The sequence below is a fragment of the Oncorhynchus mykiss genome, chromosome 22, assembly GCF_057628025.1.
Source record: "Oncorhynchus mykiss isolate SJ-2025 chromosome 22, ASM5762802v1, whole genome shotgun sequence".
NCBI classification, from domain to species: Eukaryota; Metazoa; Chordata; class Actinopteri; order Salmoniformes; family Salmonidae; genus Oncorhynchus; species Oncorhynchus mykiss.
In genome coordinates, this window is record NC_143043.1 from 38,042,185 (window position 1) to 38,061,513 (window position 19,329).

A 19,329-nucleotide genomic window follows, 5' to 3' on the forward strand; every position below is an offset into this window, starting at 1 on the left:
TATATATATATATATATATATCCAATTGAACTAACCTATCGACTATTCAAGCACATTTTTACATAACATATCTTTCTGTTTTACAGTTCTGCCAAAGGTTGATCTGTCTAGCATCCCACAGAAGTTTGTCAATGTGTTGGCTGGTAAACCACTTGAGCTGCACTTGCCAATAGTCGGTAGACCCCCACCAGTTTGCTCATGGTACTTCAGTGGTCAGAAGCTGAAGATCACTGAGCGTACGAAGATTCAGACCACTGGAAAGTTCTCTAAGCTAACTGTGCTTGATACTTCCATCGATGACAGCGGTAACTACACTCTTGAAGTGAAGAACGTCACAGGAGAGACATCTGAGATCATTAAAGTGATCATTCTTGGTATGTAACTTCTATCATAACACAAACTGAGGTCTTCACGTACAGTAAGTTATGAATATAAGACAATGACAGTACCATTCCGTTGTTTTTTTTTCTTCAGACAAACCTGATGAGCCTAAAGGACCGGCCAGGTTTGATGGGGTTGATGCCACCTCAGTGACCATCAGCTGGGATCCTCCAGAGAGAAACGGAGGTGCCCCTGTCAGCGGCTATGTTGTTGAGCAGCGTGAAGCCCACCGTCCTGGATGGCTGCCAGTATCCGAGTCTGTCAGTAGACCAACATTCACCTTCGTCAAACTGACAGAAGGAGATGAATACATGTTCCGTGTCGCAGCAGTCAATCGCTACGGTGTTGGTAACTGGCTGCAGTCTGAAGTTGTGATGTGCAAGAGCGCAACGAGTAAGACATGTTTTTATACTATATCATGTAGCATACTTGAGTCGTTGCTCTTTATTTAAAAAACAGAAGCAAACAGGAATGAATATCCTGGGCTCTATTTTAACAAACCTAAAGCAATGGTAAATTTAAGCGCAGGCGGTCGAGCTATAGGTTCAGGGGTATGTCAGAAATATGTTTTCTATTTTCACTATCACAATTATCGACACACTTGTTGGCGTTGGCGTGAGAGGGCTAGGTTTTGATGAATAAACAAGTTGTGGGTGTGTCGAGGCTAGGCCCCTCATTGGCCAATCAGAACTTGCTCCATGGTGCGTTTTGGCTGAGCATGGACATACCAAACAGGCTGTATCACAACCAGCTGTGATTGGGAATCCCATAGGGCTGCGCACAATTGGCCCAGCGTCGTCCGGGTTTGGCCGTCATTGTAAATAAGAATTTTCCGTCATTTGTTCTTAACTGACTTGCCTAGTTAAATAAAGGTTCAAATAAAATAAAAATACAACGGCAAGATATAAAAAAGACGCATTGCTGTTGAACCAGCCTTCGTTATAGTAGGCCATGGGTTTTGAGTACATTAAATGGGAAGCAAGCAATTTTCACTGATAACTTCTAAATACATTGGTATTCACAGATCTCATCTCTCGTTTCATGGTGGGCATGGACACGTAGCCTACATCATGGAGGGGTTTTACGCACGTCCAAAACAGGACTTGCATGGATAAAATAATGTGCACCTGCCTACAATGCATAGAAGAAAAGGGAATGTCAGCTGTTTTACTCCTCTCAAACCGGACATTTTAATAAAGCTTTGGTGATTAAAGATGTATTTCTAAGCAGGAGCTAAAAAAATCCTCTCAGGAGCGAAAACCTTTATCAATAGGCTTGACTACTTTTGCATTGGGCAGACAAAAAAAGGGGAGGCTATGCTTGATTTTTTTAAAATTAAATAAAACAAAATGGGAAAAAAACATTATTTTATTATACCTTTATTTCAACAAGGAACACAGACTGAGGTCTCTTTTACAGCTGGGCCCTTCGTATACATGTTTACACATACAGTTTAAGTACAATGATTAAGGAACTACACAAGACAAACAAAACCATCACAGATAACATAAAATAATACAGCATCAGATTGTTACATTTGCACACAGGTTATTCCCCTAACAGGTTATTCCCCTAACAGGTTATTCCCCTAACAGGTTATTCCCCTAACAGCACAAGAACTTGCATTACCCGAAACAGTTACAAGCAATACAAAAATAAAAATCCTCCAATAAATATTTAAAATGGGCAACAGGGGGACAAGAGTCTGAAGTTTAAGTTTAGTCTGCAGGCTATTCCAGAGGCAAGGAGCGTAACAGGAAAAGGCAGCCATAACCAACTCTGTGGAAATCGCATGGGCCTCAAGTGTAATCCATGCTTGAGACCTGGTTTTAGGAATTCTAATTCTAATATTGATGAGTGATGATAAATAAGAAGGTCAATAAGAAGATACATTCAGAAGTGCTTTATAGACAAACACGAGAGCATGTTGTTCTCGTCTCATGGACAGCGAAGTCCAACCCACATTTTGATATAAAACACAGTGGTGAGTTCTGTACCTAGCACCCGTAATAAACCTAAGTGCGCAATGATAAGTAGCATCCAGCGATTTAAGTGTTGATGCTGTAGCATGCATGTAGATAATATCCCCATAATCTATAACAGACATAAAAGTAGCTTGCACAATTTGTCTTCTATTTGTAGAGGACAGACATGTCCTGTTTCTATAGAAGAAGCCTAGCTTGATTATTAGCAGTTCAAGACAGTTTATCATCCAACCATATCAACCATACCAAGTATGTATATGCAGAGACCTGATTAATTCGAGAACCATCTAAGCTCGTAAGTGCAAGTGTATTTTCAACCAACTTTTTGAACCTATTAAAAATCATAAAATGTGTTTTCTTTGCATTTAAAACAAGTTTCAGCTGTATTTGTAATATCTTAAAATCTGTCTCCAATAGTGATAATGCTTGGTCAGCCGTTGAAGCGATAGAGTACATGACAGTGTCATCGACATTTTAATGAATTTGACACTTTCTTATCTCATCACCGATATTGTTTATGTAGAGAGTGAACAGTAATGGACCGAGTATAGAGCCTTGTGGGACGCCTTTAACCAACTCCAATGGCTCCGACTGGATGCCGTCGACTCTAACAGTCTGACTTCTATCCTTTAGATAGTCATGAAACCAACGACAGGCATCCAATCCCAGCCCTTTTGACGACAAAAGTATTGCATGGTCTACATGTTTTTTATGTTTCTAAATACAAAGTATACAGGCACCAAAAGCACATTAGGCTACTCTTGTTCCGAACTATGTTACCGCTAAAACCAGTTTTTGGTTGATCTTAAATATCCTTATCAGCACTACCTGAAATGAGCACATTGGATCATGTTTTTAAGGACACACCTCTAATATTGCCACCCTGTCCATCTGAGCGCAAGCGAGCTGATATAAGACAGATAAATTGCCGAAATTGGGGTTATGGCTGGAAAATGCCAGTGTGCCATTTTTTACATGGCGAAATTGCAAACTAACGTGCGTTTGACACTATCGCCGCCTTAACGCCAGCCGAAAATAGAGCCCCCTATGTATCTTGTTTTTTTTTGTTTACAGACATCCCTGGACCTCCAGGCAGACCAGCAGTATTTGACATGTCTCGTGATGGCATGACCATTGCATGGCTGGAACCAGAGGATGATGGTGGATCTGAGGTGTCTGGATACATCATTGAGCGCAAGGAGGTCAGATCTGACAGATGGGTGCGTTCTAACAAGAACCCAGTCACCATGACCAGATACAGATCAACAGGTCTGATAGAAGGCCTTGAGTATGAACATAGAGTAACGGCAATCAACGCTAGAGGTGTTGGCAAACCAAGTGTTGTCTCCTTAACAGCAGTGGCAACTGATCCCGTTGGTAAGTACTCTTTATTGGATTTAATTCCATTAAATCACTGTTGGTATCATTTATTGAATTTAATTGCATATACTTAGAATAAATATTAGATAAAGACATTAAATACACTCAGTATACAAAACATTAAGAACACCTGCTCTTTCCATGACATAGACTGATCAGGTGAATACAGGTGAAAGCTATGACCCCTTAATGATGTCACTTGTTAAATCCACTTCAATCAGTGTAGATGAAGGGGAGGAGACAGGTTAAAGAATGATTTTTAAACCTTGAGACAATTGAGACATGGATTGTGTATGTGTGCCATTTAGAGGGTGAAAGGGCAAGACAAAATATTTAAGTGCCTTTGAACGAGGTATGGTAGTAGGTGCCAGGGATACTGGTTTGTGTCAAGAACTGCAACGCTGCTGGGTTTTTCACACTCAACAGTTTTCCGTGTGTATCAAGAATGGTCCACCACCAAAAGGACATCCAGCCAACTTGACACAATTGTGGGCAGCATTGGAGTCAACATTGGTCAGCATTGGAGTCAACATTGGTCTGCAGAGTACATGCCCTGACGAATTGTCATAGTTATATGGGTTCTGAGGGCAAAAGGGGGGTTGCAACTCAATATTAGGAAGGTGTTCCTAATGTTCGATATACTCAGTATATTTGACATAATTGGAGATTGAGATAGATAGAGACAAGGATATTAATTTATTGGTTCACCCTCACAGATCCACCGGGCTCACCCCAGAACCCAAGAGTCACAGACACCACAAAATCATCCGTGTCCCTGGCCTGGAGTCCTCCTGATGAGGAAGGTGGATGTAAGGTCTCAGGTTATCTGATTGAGATGCAGAAAGCAGGCTCAGTCACCTGGATCAAATGTAACACAACACCTTCTCTGATCTGTGAATACACACTCACCAAAATGCCCCAAGGAGAGGAGTTCAAGTTCCGTGTGATGGCTTGCAACGCCGGTGGACCCGGAGAACCCGCTGAGGTCCCTGGAACAGTCACTGTGAAGGAAATGCTTGGTAAAGTCGTCTGCAAAAACACTGCCATTTCCAAAGCTTACTTTCTGGTTCCGTGACAAAGAATTTATTGCATTTCTAACCATTTCACCATTCTTAATTTCAGAAAAACCTGATCATGAGCTGGAAGCCAAGTACAAGGATATCTTTGTCGTCAGATATGGCAGTGTTGTCAAACTCTCAGTGCCCATCAAGGGTAAACCAGTTCCTACATGCAAGTGGACAAAGGAAGGCGCTGATGTGCCTGAGAGAGCAATGATCGCTTCCAATGACGACTGCACTGAGCTGGTAATCAAGGGTGCAGAAAGAGACGACTCTGGCACTTATGACCTACTGCTTGAGAACAAGTGTGGCAAGAAGAACGTTCACATCAAGGTGAAGGTTATTGGCCGTCCAACTGCTCCAGAGGGACCACTTGGATTCGAAGACGTCCAGGCACAATCTGTTAAGTTGACATGGAAGGCTCCTTCAGATGATGGTGGCTGTGAAATCCTTGGATACATTGTTGAGAGACAGCAGGTTCCAAAGACAGCCTGGTACACTGTAGAAACCAGGGTGGTGGACACATCTTTCATTGTGAAGGGACTCGAGGAGGGACAAGAGTATCACTTCAAGGTGACAGCTGAAAATACATTCGGTATCAGTGGATCGCTGAAGTCAACAGAACCCCTCATACCGAAGACTCCTCTCTGTAAGTATTACTTTATTGATTCCTCTTTGAACTTAGTCATTACACGAGTCTGCAAAGTATAAATATATGCTAGTCTAAAACATGTTTTTTCTCTCATTAAAACAGGTCCCCCAGAGACATCAAGCATCCCACCAGAGGTTATGGATGTGACTAAGAGCTCTGCCTCTCTGTCTTGGTCAAGACCTAAGGATGACGGTGGCTCTGCCATTACCGGATACTATGTTGAGTACAAAGCAGTATCCTCTGAGACATGGGTTCGTCATGAGAAGAAGGTCGTTTCAACCCAGTTTACCATCCCTGGACTCACTGCTGATGCTGAATACCAGTTCCGTGTTATTGCTCAAAATTATATTGGAGACAGCGAACCAGGACCTGCATCCGAACCAGTCACATGCAAAGATCCATTCGGTGAGTTAGGAATTTAGATAACCATGTCTAATGTTCCGTCATGATTGATGACATGGATATACATTGAACTACCATGTTTTTACATTTGCCCTGCTCTGTCTCCCAGACAAACCAAGCCAACCAGGCGAGATTGACACAGTAACTGTCACAAAGGACGCAGTCGCCATCAAGTGGGCGGCGCCAGAATGCGATGGTGGAAAGGAGGTCCTTGGTTACTGGGTTGAATACAGGAAGTCTGCAGAGGCTACCTGGAAGAAATGCAACAAGACACGCACCAAGGAGAAAAAGTTCACCATAACTGGTCTGGCCGAAGCCACTGAGTATGAGTTCAGAGTGATGGCTGAGAATGAGACCGGAATCAGCAGACCACGCAGAACAGCCACATGCATCAAGACCAAACTGAGCAGTAAGTGACTGAAGCAATTAATTATTTCATAATTGCATGGATGAACACTACATTGCCTTTAATTATTACTTGTTTATAATACCTTGCGAAAGTAAGGTGATACAATTCAAATAATGATTTAACTGTTGTTTTTCCAACAGCTGGAACTCAACCAAGCCTGAGGAAAGAAATGGATGAAGTTACGACTAAATTATACCAACCAGGAATTATGAAATGCCAGATTATTGGTAGACCTCTTCCCGATATCAAATGGTATAAATCTGGCAAGGAGATAATCGAGTCTCGTAAATATGAGATGAGCTCTGATGGCCGTAACCATTCACTGACCATTATGACAGACCAACAAGAGGATGAAGGAGAATACACATGCAAGGCTATCAATGATGCAGGTGAAGCAGAGACCAGTGGCATTCTCGTTTTGGAAACTGCTCCACAGTTCAATCCTGACTTCCCATTGAAGAATACCTACTATGCCGAAAGCGGCACTACTCTGCGACTACATGTTGCCTACATTGGACGCCCTGAGCCTAAGATCATGTGGCTTTATGGAGCTACAACTGTGGTGGCTTCTGAGAATATCAGCATTGAAAACACAGAGCATTACACTCACCTGGTGATCAAGAATGTGCAACGCAGGGTACATGGAGGAAAATACAGAGTCAGACTGCACAATCACTTTGGCAGAGCTGATACTCTCATCAACGTTGAAATCCAAGGTGCTTTAACATTGAATTAGCACAAATCTACCAATTGTTTATGATCTACAATGTTTTTTACAATGTGACTACAAACTAATTGTGACTAATTTACCTCTTGTTTTCAGATAAACCTGCAATGCCTGAAGGTCCCATTGTACTTGATGCCCTGTTGAAGAACTCTGTGATTATTAGCTGGAAACCACCAAAGGATGATGGTGGATCAATGATCACAAACTACATCGTGGAGAAGCGTGAAGACAAGGAGGTTGATGACTGGACACTCGTGTCCTCGTCCATCACAGGCACAAACTGCCGCATTGCCAACCTCGTAGTAAACGCTGGGTACTTCTTCCGTGTGTATGCTCAAAATCGTTATGGCAACAGTGAGCCACTGGAGATCCCTACTCCCATCCTTATCAAGAGTTCAATGGGTAAGTTGTATCTTACAATATAGTTACATGATCATATATTTGTACAAATATGAGATGTTCAAGGCTTTGGATCCTTACTAACGTTATTCTGTTATATTTACAGATAAACCTTCACCACCACTGATGCCAGTGGTTTCTGGTGTGACCAACGTTTCCTGTGTGTTGTCCTGGAAGCCTCCACTCATTGATGGTGGCTCCAAGATCAAGAGCTACTGCCTTGAGAAGAAGGAGAAGAAGGGCGAATGGACACCTGTCACTACTGATGAAATCAAATCCACAGTCTTTTCTGTCAAACGCCTCACTGAAGGATGTGAATATATCTTCAGAGTGAACTGTGAAAACCTTGGAGGAGTGAGTGATTGGAGTGTGGAATCTGAACCAGTCGTTCCAAAGACGCCTGTTGATGTCCGTGCTCCCGCCTTCAAAGAAGAACTGAGGAATATGAGTGTCAAATATAAGAGCAACGCCACCTTTGTTTGCAAGATCACAGGACAACCCAAGCCTGTAATTAAATGGTTCAGACGTGGCAAGGAGATCCAATCTGACGGAAAGAAACTGAAGATTCAAGAGTTCAAGGGAGGCTATCACCAACTGGTTATCTCCGCTGCTGATGAGGAAGACTCTACTGTCTACCAGATCAGAGCAACCAACCAGGGCGGATCCATCTGCACCACTGTCTCTCTGGATGTTGAAGGTAAGATCACAAATGTGTATGCAATAATACTTACATAGTATGAATACAATTCCATGTATTTGTTCCACATATCAAGAACATTATTAGTACATTCCTAATAGTTATTTTTTTATACTAATGATGTAAAAAAAAACAATTTTCTATCTAGTCCCTGCCAAGATTAACCTGCCCAAGAATCTGAAGGACAAAGAGGCTATCCCTGCCCTCCGTGGAGAGATTGTGAATATCAAGATTCCATTCAGTGGCAAACCTGATCCTGTCATCACCTGGCAGAAGGGACAAGACCTCATTGATAACAACGGATACTACCAAGTCATCGTCACAAGGTCATTCACATCGCTCGTGTTCCCCAACGGAGTTGATAGGAAGGATGCCGGTTTCTACATCGTTTGTGCCAAGAACAGATTTGGTATTGACCAACAGACAGTTGAACTGGATGTTGCCGATGTGCCCGACCCACCACGTGGTATCAAAGCAAGTGATGTTTCTAGAGACTCAGTCACTCTGAGTTGGCAAGTACCTGCTAATGATGGTGGAAGCAGAGTAGCCAGCTATGTTGTGGAGAAGTGTCCCACAACATCTGACAGATGGGAACGTGTTGCCCAGTCTCGTGATACTCGCTACACCATCATCAACCTGTTCGGAGGAACCAGCTACCAGTTCAGAGTCATAGCCGAGAACAAATTCGGTCAAAGTCAACCATGTGAACCAAGTAGTCCCGTTACAACAAAGGAGGACAAATCAAGAGTCCTTGGCTATGACAGCGAGGTTAGTGACAGAGATGTTCCCAAGCAAAAGGCTCCACATTCATGTGCCAAGAATGTGCATACCAAGTACATGATTGCTGAGGAGCTGGGCCGTGGCCAGTTTGGTATCGTTCACCGTTGTGTTGAGACCAGCTCTAAGAGGACATACATGGCTAAATTCGTCAAGGTGAGGGGTGCAGATCAAGCATTCATCAAGAAAGAAATTGCTACACTTAACCTGGCCAGACACAACAACTTCTTGTGTCTTCACGAGTCCTTCGACAGCACTGAGGAATTAGTCATTATCTATGACTTCGTCTCAGGTCAAGACATCTTTGAACGCCTCGGCACAGCCGACTTTGAGCTGAATGAGCGTGAAATCGTCAACTACATCAGACAAGTATGTGAAGCTCTTGAGTTCTTACACGACAAGATTTATGGCCACTTTGACATCAGGCCTGAAAACATTGTGTACACCACAAGAAAGGGCAGTAAAGTCAAGATCATTGAGCTAGGACAGGCAAGACACCTGACTCCTGGCGACCAGATCAAGGTTCAGTATACTACAGCTGAGTATGCTGCTCCTGAGATCCACCAGAATGACATGGTCAGCAGTGTTACTGACATGTGGCCAGTAGGTGTTCTAGTCTATGTCCTTCTCAGTGGACTCAATCCATTTACTGCCGAGACTCATCAGCAGATGATTGACAACATCTCAAATGCTGAATACAGTTACGATGACGAAACCTTCAAAGTACCTACTGTTGAAGCATTAGACTTTATCAACCGCCTTCTCACCAAGGAGCGCAAGCACCGTATGACTGCTGCCCAAGCTTTAGAACATCCTTGGCTAAAGATGCAAGCAGAAGTACTCAGTGCCACAGCGATAATGACCACAAGGCATAAGAGATACTACCAGGCCATGGCAAAGAAAGAATGGGCCACTGTCGTTGCAGGAGCAAGAGTTGCTAGCGGCGGTGCAATCAGAGCCCAGAGAGGTGTCACAGTTGCCAAAGTAAAGATCGCACCATTTGAACATGGCCCAGTCGGTGGTCAAATCAATCATACAGTGGTGGATGTGGGAGCAGATGTCAAATTTGCTTGCAACATTGAAAACTATGACAGCGCCACAGAGGTAACATGGTACTGCGGTGTGCGTCAACTAGAGGCAAGTGACAAGTATGAAATCGACTATGAGGATGGTCTAGCTGTTATATGTATCAAGGGAGTCACGAAAGCAGATGACGGCACCTATAGATGCAAGATCATCAACGATTATGGTGAGGACAGTGCCTACGGAGAGCTCTTTGTAAACGGAGTCAGATCATACCGCGAGTACTTCACAGCCCGTGTGGTGAGGAAAGTGAAACGTAGAGTGGACACAGCAAGACTGCTCCAGAAACCACCAGAGTTCACCCTGCCCTTGTTCAACCATGCAGCTTACATCGGAGAAGATGTTCGATTTGGTGTGACTATCACTGTGCACCCTGAGCCTCGTGTTACATGGTACAAATCTGGCCAGAAGATTGTTCCTGGTGATGATGAGAAAAAGTACACGTTCATAACCGACAAGGGTCTTTATCAATTGGTGATTCACTGTGTTGATGCTGATGACGATGCGGAGTACTCAGTTGTGGCCCGTAATAGATTTGGTGATGACAGCTGTAAGGCAAAACTGGCTGTGACACCTCGCCCAGCACCAGCAGACAATACCTTGAGGCCCATGTTCAAACGTCTCCTGGCAAACGTGGAGTGTAGGGAAGGCCAGAATGCACGCTTTGAAATCAGAGTGTCAGGACTCCCAACTCTGAAGTGGGAGAAAGATGGCATGCCATTGGCATTTGGTCCACAAATTGAAGTGGTCCATGAGGGCCTGGATTACTTTGTCCTGCATGTGAAAGATACTCTACTTAACGATTCTGGCTGTTACAGAGTTACTGCAACCAACTCAGCTGGATCTGCCAGTTGTCAAGCCATTCTCAAGGTGGACCGCATCACCCATGTGAAAAAGGTTTACGAGAGTGAAAGAGACAAAAAGAAACAAGCAGAGAAAGAACAAATTGAGAAGAAGGTCAGATTATCTCAAATCATGTCTGGAACTGATGTCATGCCACTTCCTACTTTGGCACAACAAGCTTTGAGAGAAGCGACATTGTTGTGCCAACCAGTAGAGGCAACCAAAAAGGACAAGACTGAAGCCGAAGATAAGAAACGGGCAGAAGAAAGGAAAAAGAGAGCAGAGGAGAAGAGACTGCGTATGCCTTATGATGTTCCCCAACCTCGTGAACGTGGCCCAACTGCTCTTTTGGAAGATATGGAAATCAAACACTACAAACCTTGCTCTGACATGAAATGGTACAAGAAACTCCGCGATCAATATGAGTTCCCTGAACCAATGGACAAGATTTCACAGAAGAGACTGAAACGCATCCGTCTCTCCAGGTGGGATCAGTTCTACGAAGTCCCTCTGCCAAGAATCAAGGAATCTTACAAGCCAAAGTGGCGTATTCCACAAGTTTCACAGGATGATTTGGAGACTGTCAGACCTTCAAGGCAGCGCACTCCATCTCCTGAAATAGAAGCATATCACAGAATCAGAAGAAGGTCTCTTGGTGACCTCTCAGACGAGGAGCTTCTCCTGCCAATTAATGAATATCTGGCAATGAAGAGAACTGAGGAGGAGAGACTTCAACTTGAGGAAGAACTAGAACTTGGCTACTCTGCATCCCCACTAAGCCTTAGCCCTGTACGCTTTGAATTAGGTGCACTGCGCCACACATCACCAAGACGCACAGTCTATGAAGGTGTGGGTGAGGGTGAAGAGGTTCCATTATATGAAAACTATCGTATTCCTTCTAAGTATGAGGCTGGTCCAAGCTATGTTGACCTTCGCCTGCGCCATGACAAGGCTACATTCCGACCGCCAAGACAAAACCAGAGAGTGTTGGAGGAGAGGGAGGATCGAGAGATGCTGAGAAATGTGAAAACGACTCAAAGAATAACCGGTTACAAGAGTGAACTGAAACACATGGAGTTTGAAGAAAAAACTAGAACCGTGAAGAAAGACAGAACTACAACTTCCCATGTGTCAACCTATATAGCAACTAAAACTGAGGGGAGAAGGTCACCCACCCCCGAAAGAACCCGTCCGCGTTCCCCTAGTCCTCTTGCTACTGTCAGATCAGCCTCCAGATCCAAGGTGGAGACTGTACAGTTGGCAAAAGTTGACCACCTGGCAAGATATGAGTCAAGAAAAGCCGTTCTGAGATCCGAGCGGACATCAGTAGAAAGGAAGGAGGTTGTAAGTATGCAGCCCTTCAGCCTCGATCATACCCCACGAGTCACTGTGAGGATGCGTTCCCATCGTGTGCCATACGGTCAGCACACCAAATTTACACTGAACGTCCAATCAAAGCCAACCGCTGAGGTGAAGTGGTACCATAACGGACAACTGATAACCGAGAGCAGGAGGTACCGTATATCCAACCTGAGCGGAGTTCTGTATCTTCAAATTCTTGACTGCACCACAGAGGACAGTGGCACTTACCGTGTTGTCTGTACTAATGCAGTGGGAGAATGCTCAGACTATGCCACTCTGGATGTCGCAGGCATGGGAGAGTATTCTAGCTATATGGCACCTCGCGAAGACGAGGAACCCCCAGCTCTTCCTGTGGCAACCAAGATAGGTGCTTACCAAATATCCTCCAAGACGGTGAAGACTGTTGAAACACACGAAACACACATGGAGGAGTCCAGCACATTTAAAGGAAAGAAGACTACTCTACCCGCATCTATCCTAACAAAACCACAGTCCCTCACCTTAAATGAGGGAGAGACTGCAAGATTTGCATGTGATGTTGACGGTGAACCAGTGGCAACTGTAACCTGGATGCGTGAGGGACAAATTATCGGATCATCTGTTCGCCACCATGTCACTACAGAACAGTACAAGTCTACTTTTGAAATCACCTCTGTTGAGATGTCAGATGAAGGCAGCTACTCAATCATGGTGGAAAACTCTGAGGGCAGCCAAGAGGCGCACTTCAGTCTAACCATCCGCCGATCGGAAGCCAAAGAGGAGGTCTCTTCTACAGTGACATACTCATACGAAGAGCCTCCAATGCATTCCCCTAGTCCAGTCACGTCTCCACCAAGGATGAAGTCTCCTGAATCAATCAGCTCTCCAAAGAGAGTTAAGTCCCCTACCAGCCCTACACCGAAGTCACCCACTGAGAAATTCGCCCTCAAAACCAAGCCCTCCATCTCATCTGGTCTTCAGGACATGACCGCATCTGCAGATTCCATCGTCAAGCTGACAGTGAAAATGACTAGAGATCCTAAAGCTGAGATCTCATGGATGAAGGATGGAAAGGTATTTAGTCACATTTGATTTAATAGTCACACTTGAATAGACATTTCAAAGGTATTAAATATAGGTTAAAATATATTCTTTTTTACTTTCTTTCTTTCTTTTTCATTTGCAGACTCTCATTCACGGTGGAAAATATGAAATTCATGAAGAGCATGATTCGGCACACCTTGAAATCTATGAATCTGAGGCCTCTGACAGTGGAGTTTACAAATGCACAGTCACCAATAGTGCTGGGTCATCATCCACAAGCTGCATTGTCTCTATTCAAGGTATGCATACTATATATATATATATATATATATATTAAATAAATATATATATTAAATAAATATATATATTAAATAAATATATATATTAAATAAATGTTTTATTGTCACATACACCGGATAGGTGCAGTGCAATGTGTTGTCGGTCATAGTAGTACAGCGCTCCTGGAGTAAATTAGGTTTAAGTGCCTGGCTTAAGGGCACATTGACAGATTTATTACCTTGTCGGCTTCGGTATTTGAACCAGAAACATTTTGGTAACTGGCCCAATGCTCTAACCGCTAAGTTATCTGCCAATGTAGGAATTATTTATCATAATTAAGGCCCGGTTCTGGTGATATTGTTATGTTTATATTATTTATTCAATCAACGTATCTCTTGATAAGTCCAGTATCTATAAACCTTATAATTCTGCATATGGCCTAATATCTAATCAATGTATCTCCTTTTGCTCTGTCTTAGCCTCAAACAAATCCAAAGCACTTGCAACAAAAAGAGAAATTTCAGAGCAAGTTATTAAAAAGGAAATTGTCTACGGAGAGGTTGAGTCTTACACAGAAATCAAGGCATCCCATACTCAGATGGCCATGACTGAAGGCCAGTCTCTCACCCTGAGAGCCAACATCCCCAGAGCTTCAGATATCAGATGGATCCTGAACGGAATGGAACTGGCCAACTCAGAAGACTACAGATATGGTGTGTCTGGAAACAACCATACTATGACCATCAAAAAGGTCAGCCAATACGAGCAGGGGGTCATCACATGTGAAGCCAAAACCGAACATGGCCTTGTCAAGTGCCAATTCAACACTACTGTCACTGAAGCACGATCAGATGCACCATCATTCCTTGTGCAGCCACGCTCTCAGAATGTCAATGAAGGACAGAACGTCAAGTTCACATGTGAGATTGCAGGAGAGCCTGCCCCTGAAATCGAGTGGTTTAAGGACAACATAATGGTGAGTAGACTACCAATGATTTTGTAAATAATGTTTGATTTCATTTCTTCAATTAAATTACATTTAATACGACAGAACTGTATTCATCCAATCCGGGGCAATCAGACAAAGCAAGTCAGGTTACAAACATCACTTGAATAGGTACTTGATTAATACAAAACAGAAACGAATATGTTATTCTTTTGGCTCTCTCGGTACAGGTATCTATGACCTCAAACACAAAACTGAGCCGTTCCAAAAATGTATACACTCTGGAGATTATTGAGGCCAAAGTTGCAGACAGCGGCAAATACACCATCAAAGCCGAAAACAAATATGGACAGTGCTCTGCAACATCATCTCTCAACGTCATCAGTAAGTTGTCATTGCTTCATCAATCCATTGTTTAATTAACAGCTTACAGTGTGATAATGCAAAGCTTCCCAAGTTTTTTGAAAAATGAAACTTGAGTCTCAAAATTTTACTAATAGCTTAAATTAAAGACTAATCTTTAATTTTCCTTACCAGTATTTTCCATAGAATGTTAACAAAATGGACACGCCATTTTGTTTATATTCATATAGAAATATACACAGATGGATTTGAGTATCTCCATCGAGAAATGACCATTTAGCCATGTACCTCATCATTTGCGTTGTTCTCACAGCTCTTGTTGAAGAACCTGCCAAAATGGTTATAATGGAGCAAAGAGCTGCTGCTGCCAGCTTGCACAGTGACAGTTTCTCAGCCACATCAGTCCATATGGCTGGAGCATCAATGACACATGAAGGTTCTTTCCAAAGACAATTTGAAAGCATGTCTGCTGCTAGCATGTCCTCCATGACATCTGAATCAATGGTATCCATGAGCTCCAGCAGTATGATGAAAATGTCGAGTGAAATAACGTCAAGTCATGCTAGTTCAATGTCAACTCATGGATCCTCAATGACTGCTCTTACTCATGGTGTTGGTAAAGGTGAGATGAATTACCCTTACCTATACATCTAGTAGTGGTATTAGTAGTATAGTCTGAGTGACTATCGTATGTTGTTCCTCTGCTTTCAATAAGAAGTTGACACCTTAATTAATTCCTATTTATTTTTTTCTCATTGCCCTGTAGCTCCCAAAATCGAATTTCTCCCAGAGGATGTCAGCATTGAGCCAGGAAGGCCTTTGAGCGTGTCCTGTGCTTTCTCTGGAGACCCAACACCTGAGATTGAGTGGACCCGCACAGGGAAACAGTGTGATGAAGACAGTGACCGGTTCCACATCGAGACCACGGAGGACCTCACCACCCTTGTAATCCCCTGTGTGAAGGAAGACGATGCCGGAGCGTACACCCTCAAACTGTCCAACAAGCTTGGATCTACCATGGCAACTGTCAACATTCATATTCGATCCATGTAAAAAACAACAACACGTAACCATATCATTTCTATCCCCCATTTTCCCTCCTCCAGTACCTTTTTATTTATTGAATTAGCAAAAATAATCTTTACTTGATAAAGACCTGGATTTCTGTTCTTGTAAATATGAACTATTTTTATACCAAACTTGACATAAATTTATGCCAAACTAGACTAAAGTCTAAAGTTGTTATAAAATGTGCCATATTGGATAATTATGAATAGGATTTTTGAACCACTTTTCTGTGACATGTACATAATGTATATAGCCGAATTTAACGGTTATGGAAAATGTATGAATTGTTATTTATGACAATATTAACTGAAACAAAAGGAACTAAATGTTTAACAGGAGAAAGTTTCACATGAAACGAATACCCTGAAAAACCTGAAACTAAACTCCGTGCCTCAACAAAAAGTTGAAGTCTTAAGATTTCCTCAACAGGTAGAGAGGTTCCCTGTTGAAGTTTATACTAAATCAGAGAAAGACAATGTTATGCACCGTGCATCTGTGCGTGCAATATTACAAATACTCATATGAATTGTAACATGATCATAAGACCCTGAGTGCTGTTTGCATAAACCCTCATGTAAGTAGCACAACTAGGTCTTGTGTTCAGACTGACTATGTCATAACCACCATTTTAATGACATGCTAAAAGTGCGAGCGGCCTGCACTTTGAGCTCTATTTTTATGTGCTCTGTTTCTGGCAAAGGACAGTTGAATTGGCTTTTTAAAACGTAACATCACCTGGCCATTAAAAAACAAAAGTCAATTCAAGTACTTCGTTGCAGAAACAGTGCCACCTCTTGGAGGATTGTTAGGTAATATTTTGTGTGTGTGAGTGTGTTTTAGTTTTAGAATTTCACCTTGCCAGTAGTCAGGGTAACCATCAAGTGAATGTACCATGGTGATACCATCTACCGTGAAACAAAGAAAGCAAAAAGCATGAATAATAATGCCCTGCACTTTGATTTAACTGAGTCTATTGATGTAGAATTACTACTATATTCATCCTCCTTGAGTTTTATTTGACTGATTTAATAAAGCATGATTTCAGCACTAGTGAACAACTCTGTTTCTTTATTCATCTCAAGAACCTTGTATTGATGTTCAGTTTCCTTTCCTTATCAATGATTCCTTCACTTTCACATGCAACACATAGCCACTAATGTAGAGGGGAAAATAAGAACTAAATGGATACCACAGTCACAAGTCACAATTTGATTATACAGAATATTACAGAACAGTACAGAATATTAACCTGTTTAGGTAGCTCATTTCAGGAGAGCTTAGGCTGGAGTACATATTGTCCCACGCTTTGTCAAAGTTATATAGCTTGGGCTGTTTGTTATTTTGAAAGTCTATAACAGGGTTCATCAACGTTTTGTAGGCCTACATACACTATATGACCAAAAGTATGTCGACCATCTCATTCCAAAATCATGGGCATTAATATGGAGTTGGTCCCCCCTTTGCTACTTTAACAGCCTCTACTCTTCTGGGAAGGCTTTCTACTAGATGTTGGAACATTGCTGCAGGGACTTGCTTTCATTCAACCACAAGAGCATTAGTGAGGTCAGGCACTGATGTTGGATGATTAGGCCTGGCACACAGTCGGCGTTCCAAATCATCTCAAAGGTGCTCGATGGGGTTGAGGTCAGAGCTCTGTGCAGGTCTGTCCTGTTCTTCCACAACGATGTCAACAAACCATTTATTTATTTAGCTTTTCATGTTTGATCCCTTTTTCTCCTCAATTTCGTGGTATCCAATTGGTCGTTACAGTCTTGTCCCATCGCTGCAAGAGGCGAAGGTCGAGAGCTGTGCGTCCTCCGAAACACGACCCAGCCAAGCCGCACTGCTTCTTGACACAATTCCTGCTCAACACGGAATTCAGCCGCACCAATGAGTTGGAGGAAACACCTTACACCTGGCGACCGTGTCAGTGTGCATGCGCCAGGCCCGGAATCACTAGAGCGCGATGGGACAAGGAAATCCCGGCCTGCCAAGCCCTTCCCTAACCCGGATGACGCTGGGCCAATTGTGCGCCGCCCTCATGGGTCTCCTGGTCGCAGCCGGCTGCATGGGGGCATTGTCATGCTGAAACAGGAAAGGGCCTTCACCAAACTGTTTCCACAAAGTTGGAAGCACAGAATTCTCTAGAATGTCATGTATGCTGTAGCATCAAGATATATTTTCCTTCACTGGAACTAAGGGGCCTAGCCCAAACCATAAAAAACAGCCCCAGACCATTATTCCTCCTCCACCAAACTTTACAGTTGGCGCTATACATTAGGGCAGGCATCCGCCAAACCCAGATTTGTCGGTCAGACTGCCAAATGGTGAAGAGTGATTCATCCCTCCAGAGAACCCATTTCCACTGCCCCAAAGTCCAATGGAGGTGAGATTTACACCACTCCAGTCGACACTTGGCATTGTGCATTAAGCTTGTGTGTGGCTGTTGAAGAGGAGTGGGACAACATTCCAAAGACCACAATCAACAGCCTGATCAACTCTATGCAAAGGAGATGTGTGACGCTGTATGAGGCAAATGGTGGTCACACCAGATACAGACTAATTTCCTGATCCATGGTATCTGTGACCAACAGATGCACATCTGTATTCCCAGTCATGTGAAATCCATAAATTAAGGTCTAATGAATTTTTTCACAGACCCAGTTTAAATCAATCCAGGTGTAGGTCTAACTCTGGTCTATAAACCAAGAACTAAGAATTAAAAACCTTTCAATGATGCATTTTGCGACATATATATCAACACCAAAAAAATCTCCACTGACATTGCTTTATCTTGAAAACTTGATTGCTGACATTAACTATTTGGGGGGATTGTATTAACAGTGGACTAATGATATCAGCTGCACTCTGTCTGAACACAGACGGACCAATACCCAGGTTAAAGGGGCAATCCACAATTCTAATAATAACAAAGCGGGCACCACTTTTTTTGGTTAATAGCTGTTACCACTCAAATTCATAAACAAGAGCTACAGTGTGGATGCAAGGACTGACCATCTATGAGATCAAAATTATAGTTTTAACCATGTTTTGAAGCTATACATTGTATGTTTATGTTGACATTGTTTACAAACATTGGAGTAAAATAAGCTTGTATTTTGGGTTCTGATGGGGTATGACAGATTAACTAAACTCACAAGACATGTATAAGTTCTATTCTTCAAGAATCAATGTCTATATATATTTAATTCAACAGTCAAAATGGATGTAGGAACTGCAGATGATGCAGATGCAGGAATAGCATCTACTATAAGAGATGTCATTTTTAAAAGAAAAAGTTAATAAAAAAATCATAAATTACAATTGTTCCACCATATCAGCCATGTAGCAAATGCATCAACCTGACACATTTTGAGATTCTGAGAATTTAGCCCGATGAACTGAAGGCTAAAAAACTGCATCTCTTTGGCACTGCAACAGTATTACTCATTATTTAATTATTTTTACTCAACTACTGCCAGAGTTGCACTTCCA

General features: G+C 42.6%; 1 protein-coding gene across 50 annotated transcripts in view; it reads left to right on the plus strand.

Annotated features, from left to right (window-relative positions):
- The window catches only part of LOC110501770 (titin), a 186,535-nt gene extending 169,651 nt beyond the window's left edge, over window positions 1–16,884 (plus strand). For all 50 annotated transcript variants that reach the window (XM_090215944.1, XM_090215945.1, XM_090215946.1 and 47 more), the window contains 16 exons: window positions 87–374; window positions 475–774; window positions 3,441–3,743; window positions 4,463–4,765; window positions 4,869–5,453; window positions 5,559–5,861; window positions 5,968–6,267; window positions 6,408–6,983; window positions 7,091–7,396; window positions 7,500–8,090; window positions 8,239–13,208; window positions 13,321–13,477; window positions 13,937–14,433; window positions 14,634–14,787; window positions 15,080–15,388; window positions 15,533–16,884. In XM_090215944.1, coding sequence (XP_090072070.1) covers window positions 87–374; window positions 475–774; window positions 3,441–3,743; window positions 4,463–4,765; window positions 4,869–5,453; window positions 5,559–5,861; window positions 5,968–6,267; window positions 6,408–6,983; window positions 7,091–7,396; window positions 7,500–8,090; window positions 8,239–13,208; window positions 13,321–13,477; window positions 13,937–14,433; window positions 14,634–14,787; window positions 15,080–15,388; window positions 15,533–15,819 — 10,229 coding nt within the window. In that variant the 3' untranslated portion in view covers window positions 15,820–16,884. The remainder of the gene's footprint in view (window positions 1–86; window positions 375–474; window positions 775–3,440; window positions 3,744–4,462; window positions 4,766–4,868; window positions 5,454–5,558; window positions 5,862–5,967; window positions 6,268–6,407; window positions 6,984–7,090; window positions 7,397–7,499; window positions 8,091–8,238; window positions 13,209–13,320; window positions 13,478–13,936; window positions 14,434–14,633; window positions 14,788–15,079; window positions 15,389–15,532) is intronic.
- Window positions 16,885–19,329: the final 2,445 nt, after the last annotated feature.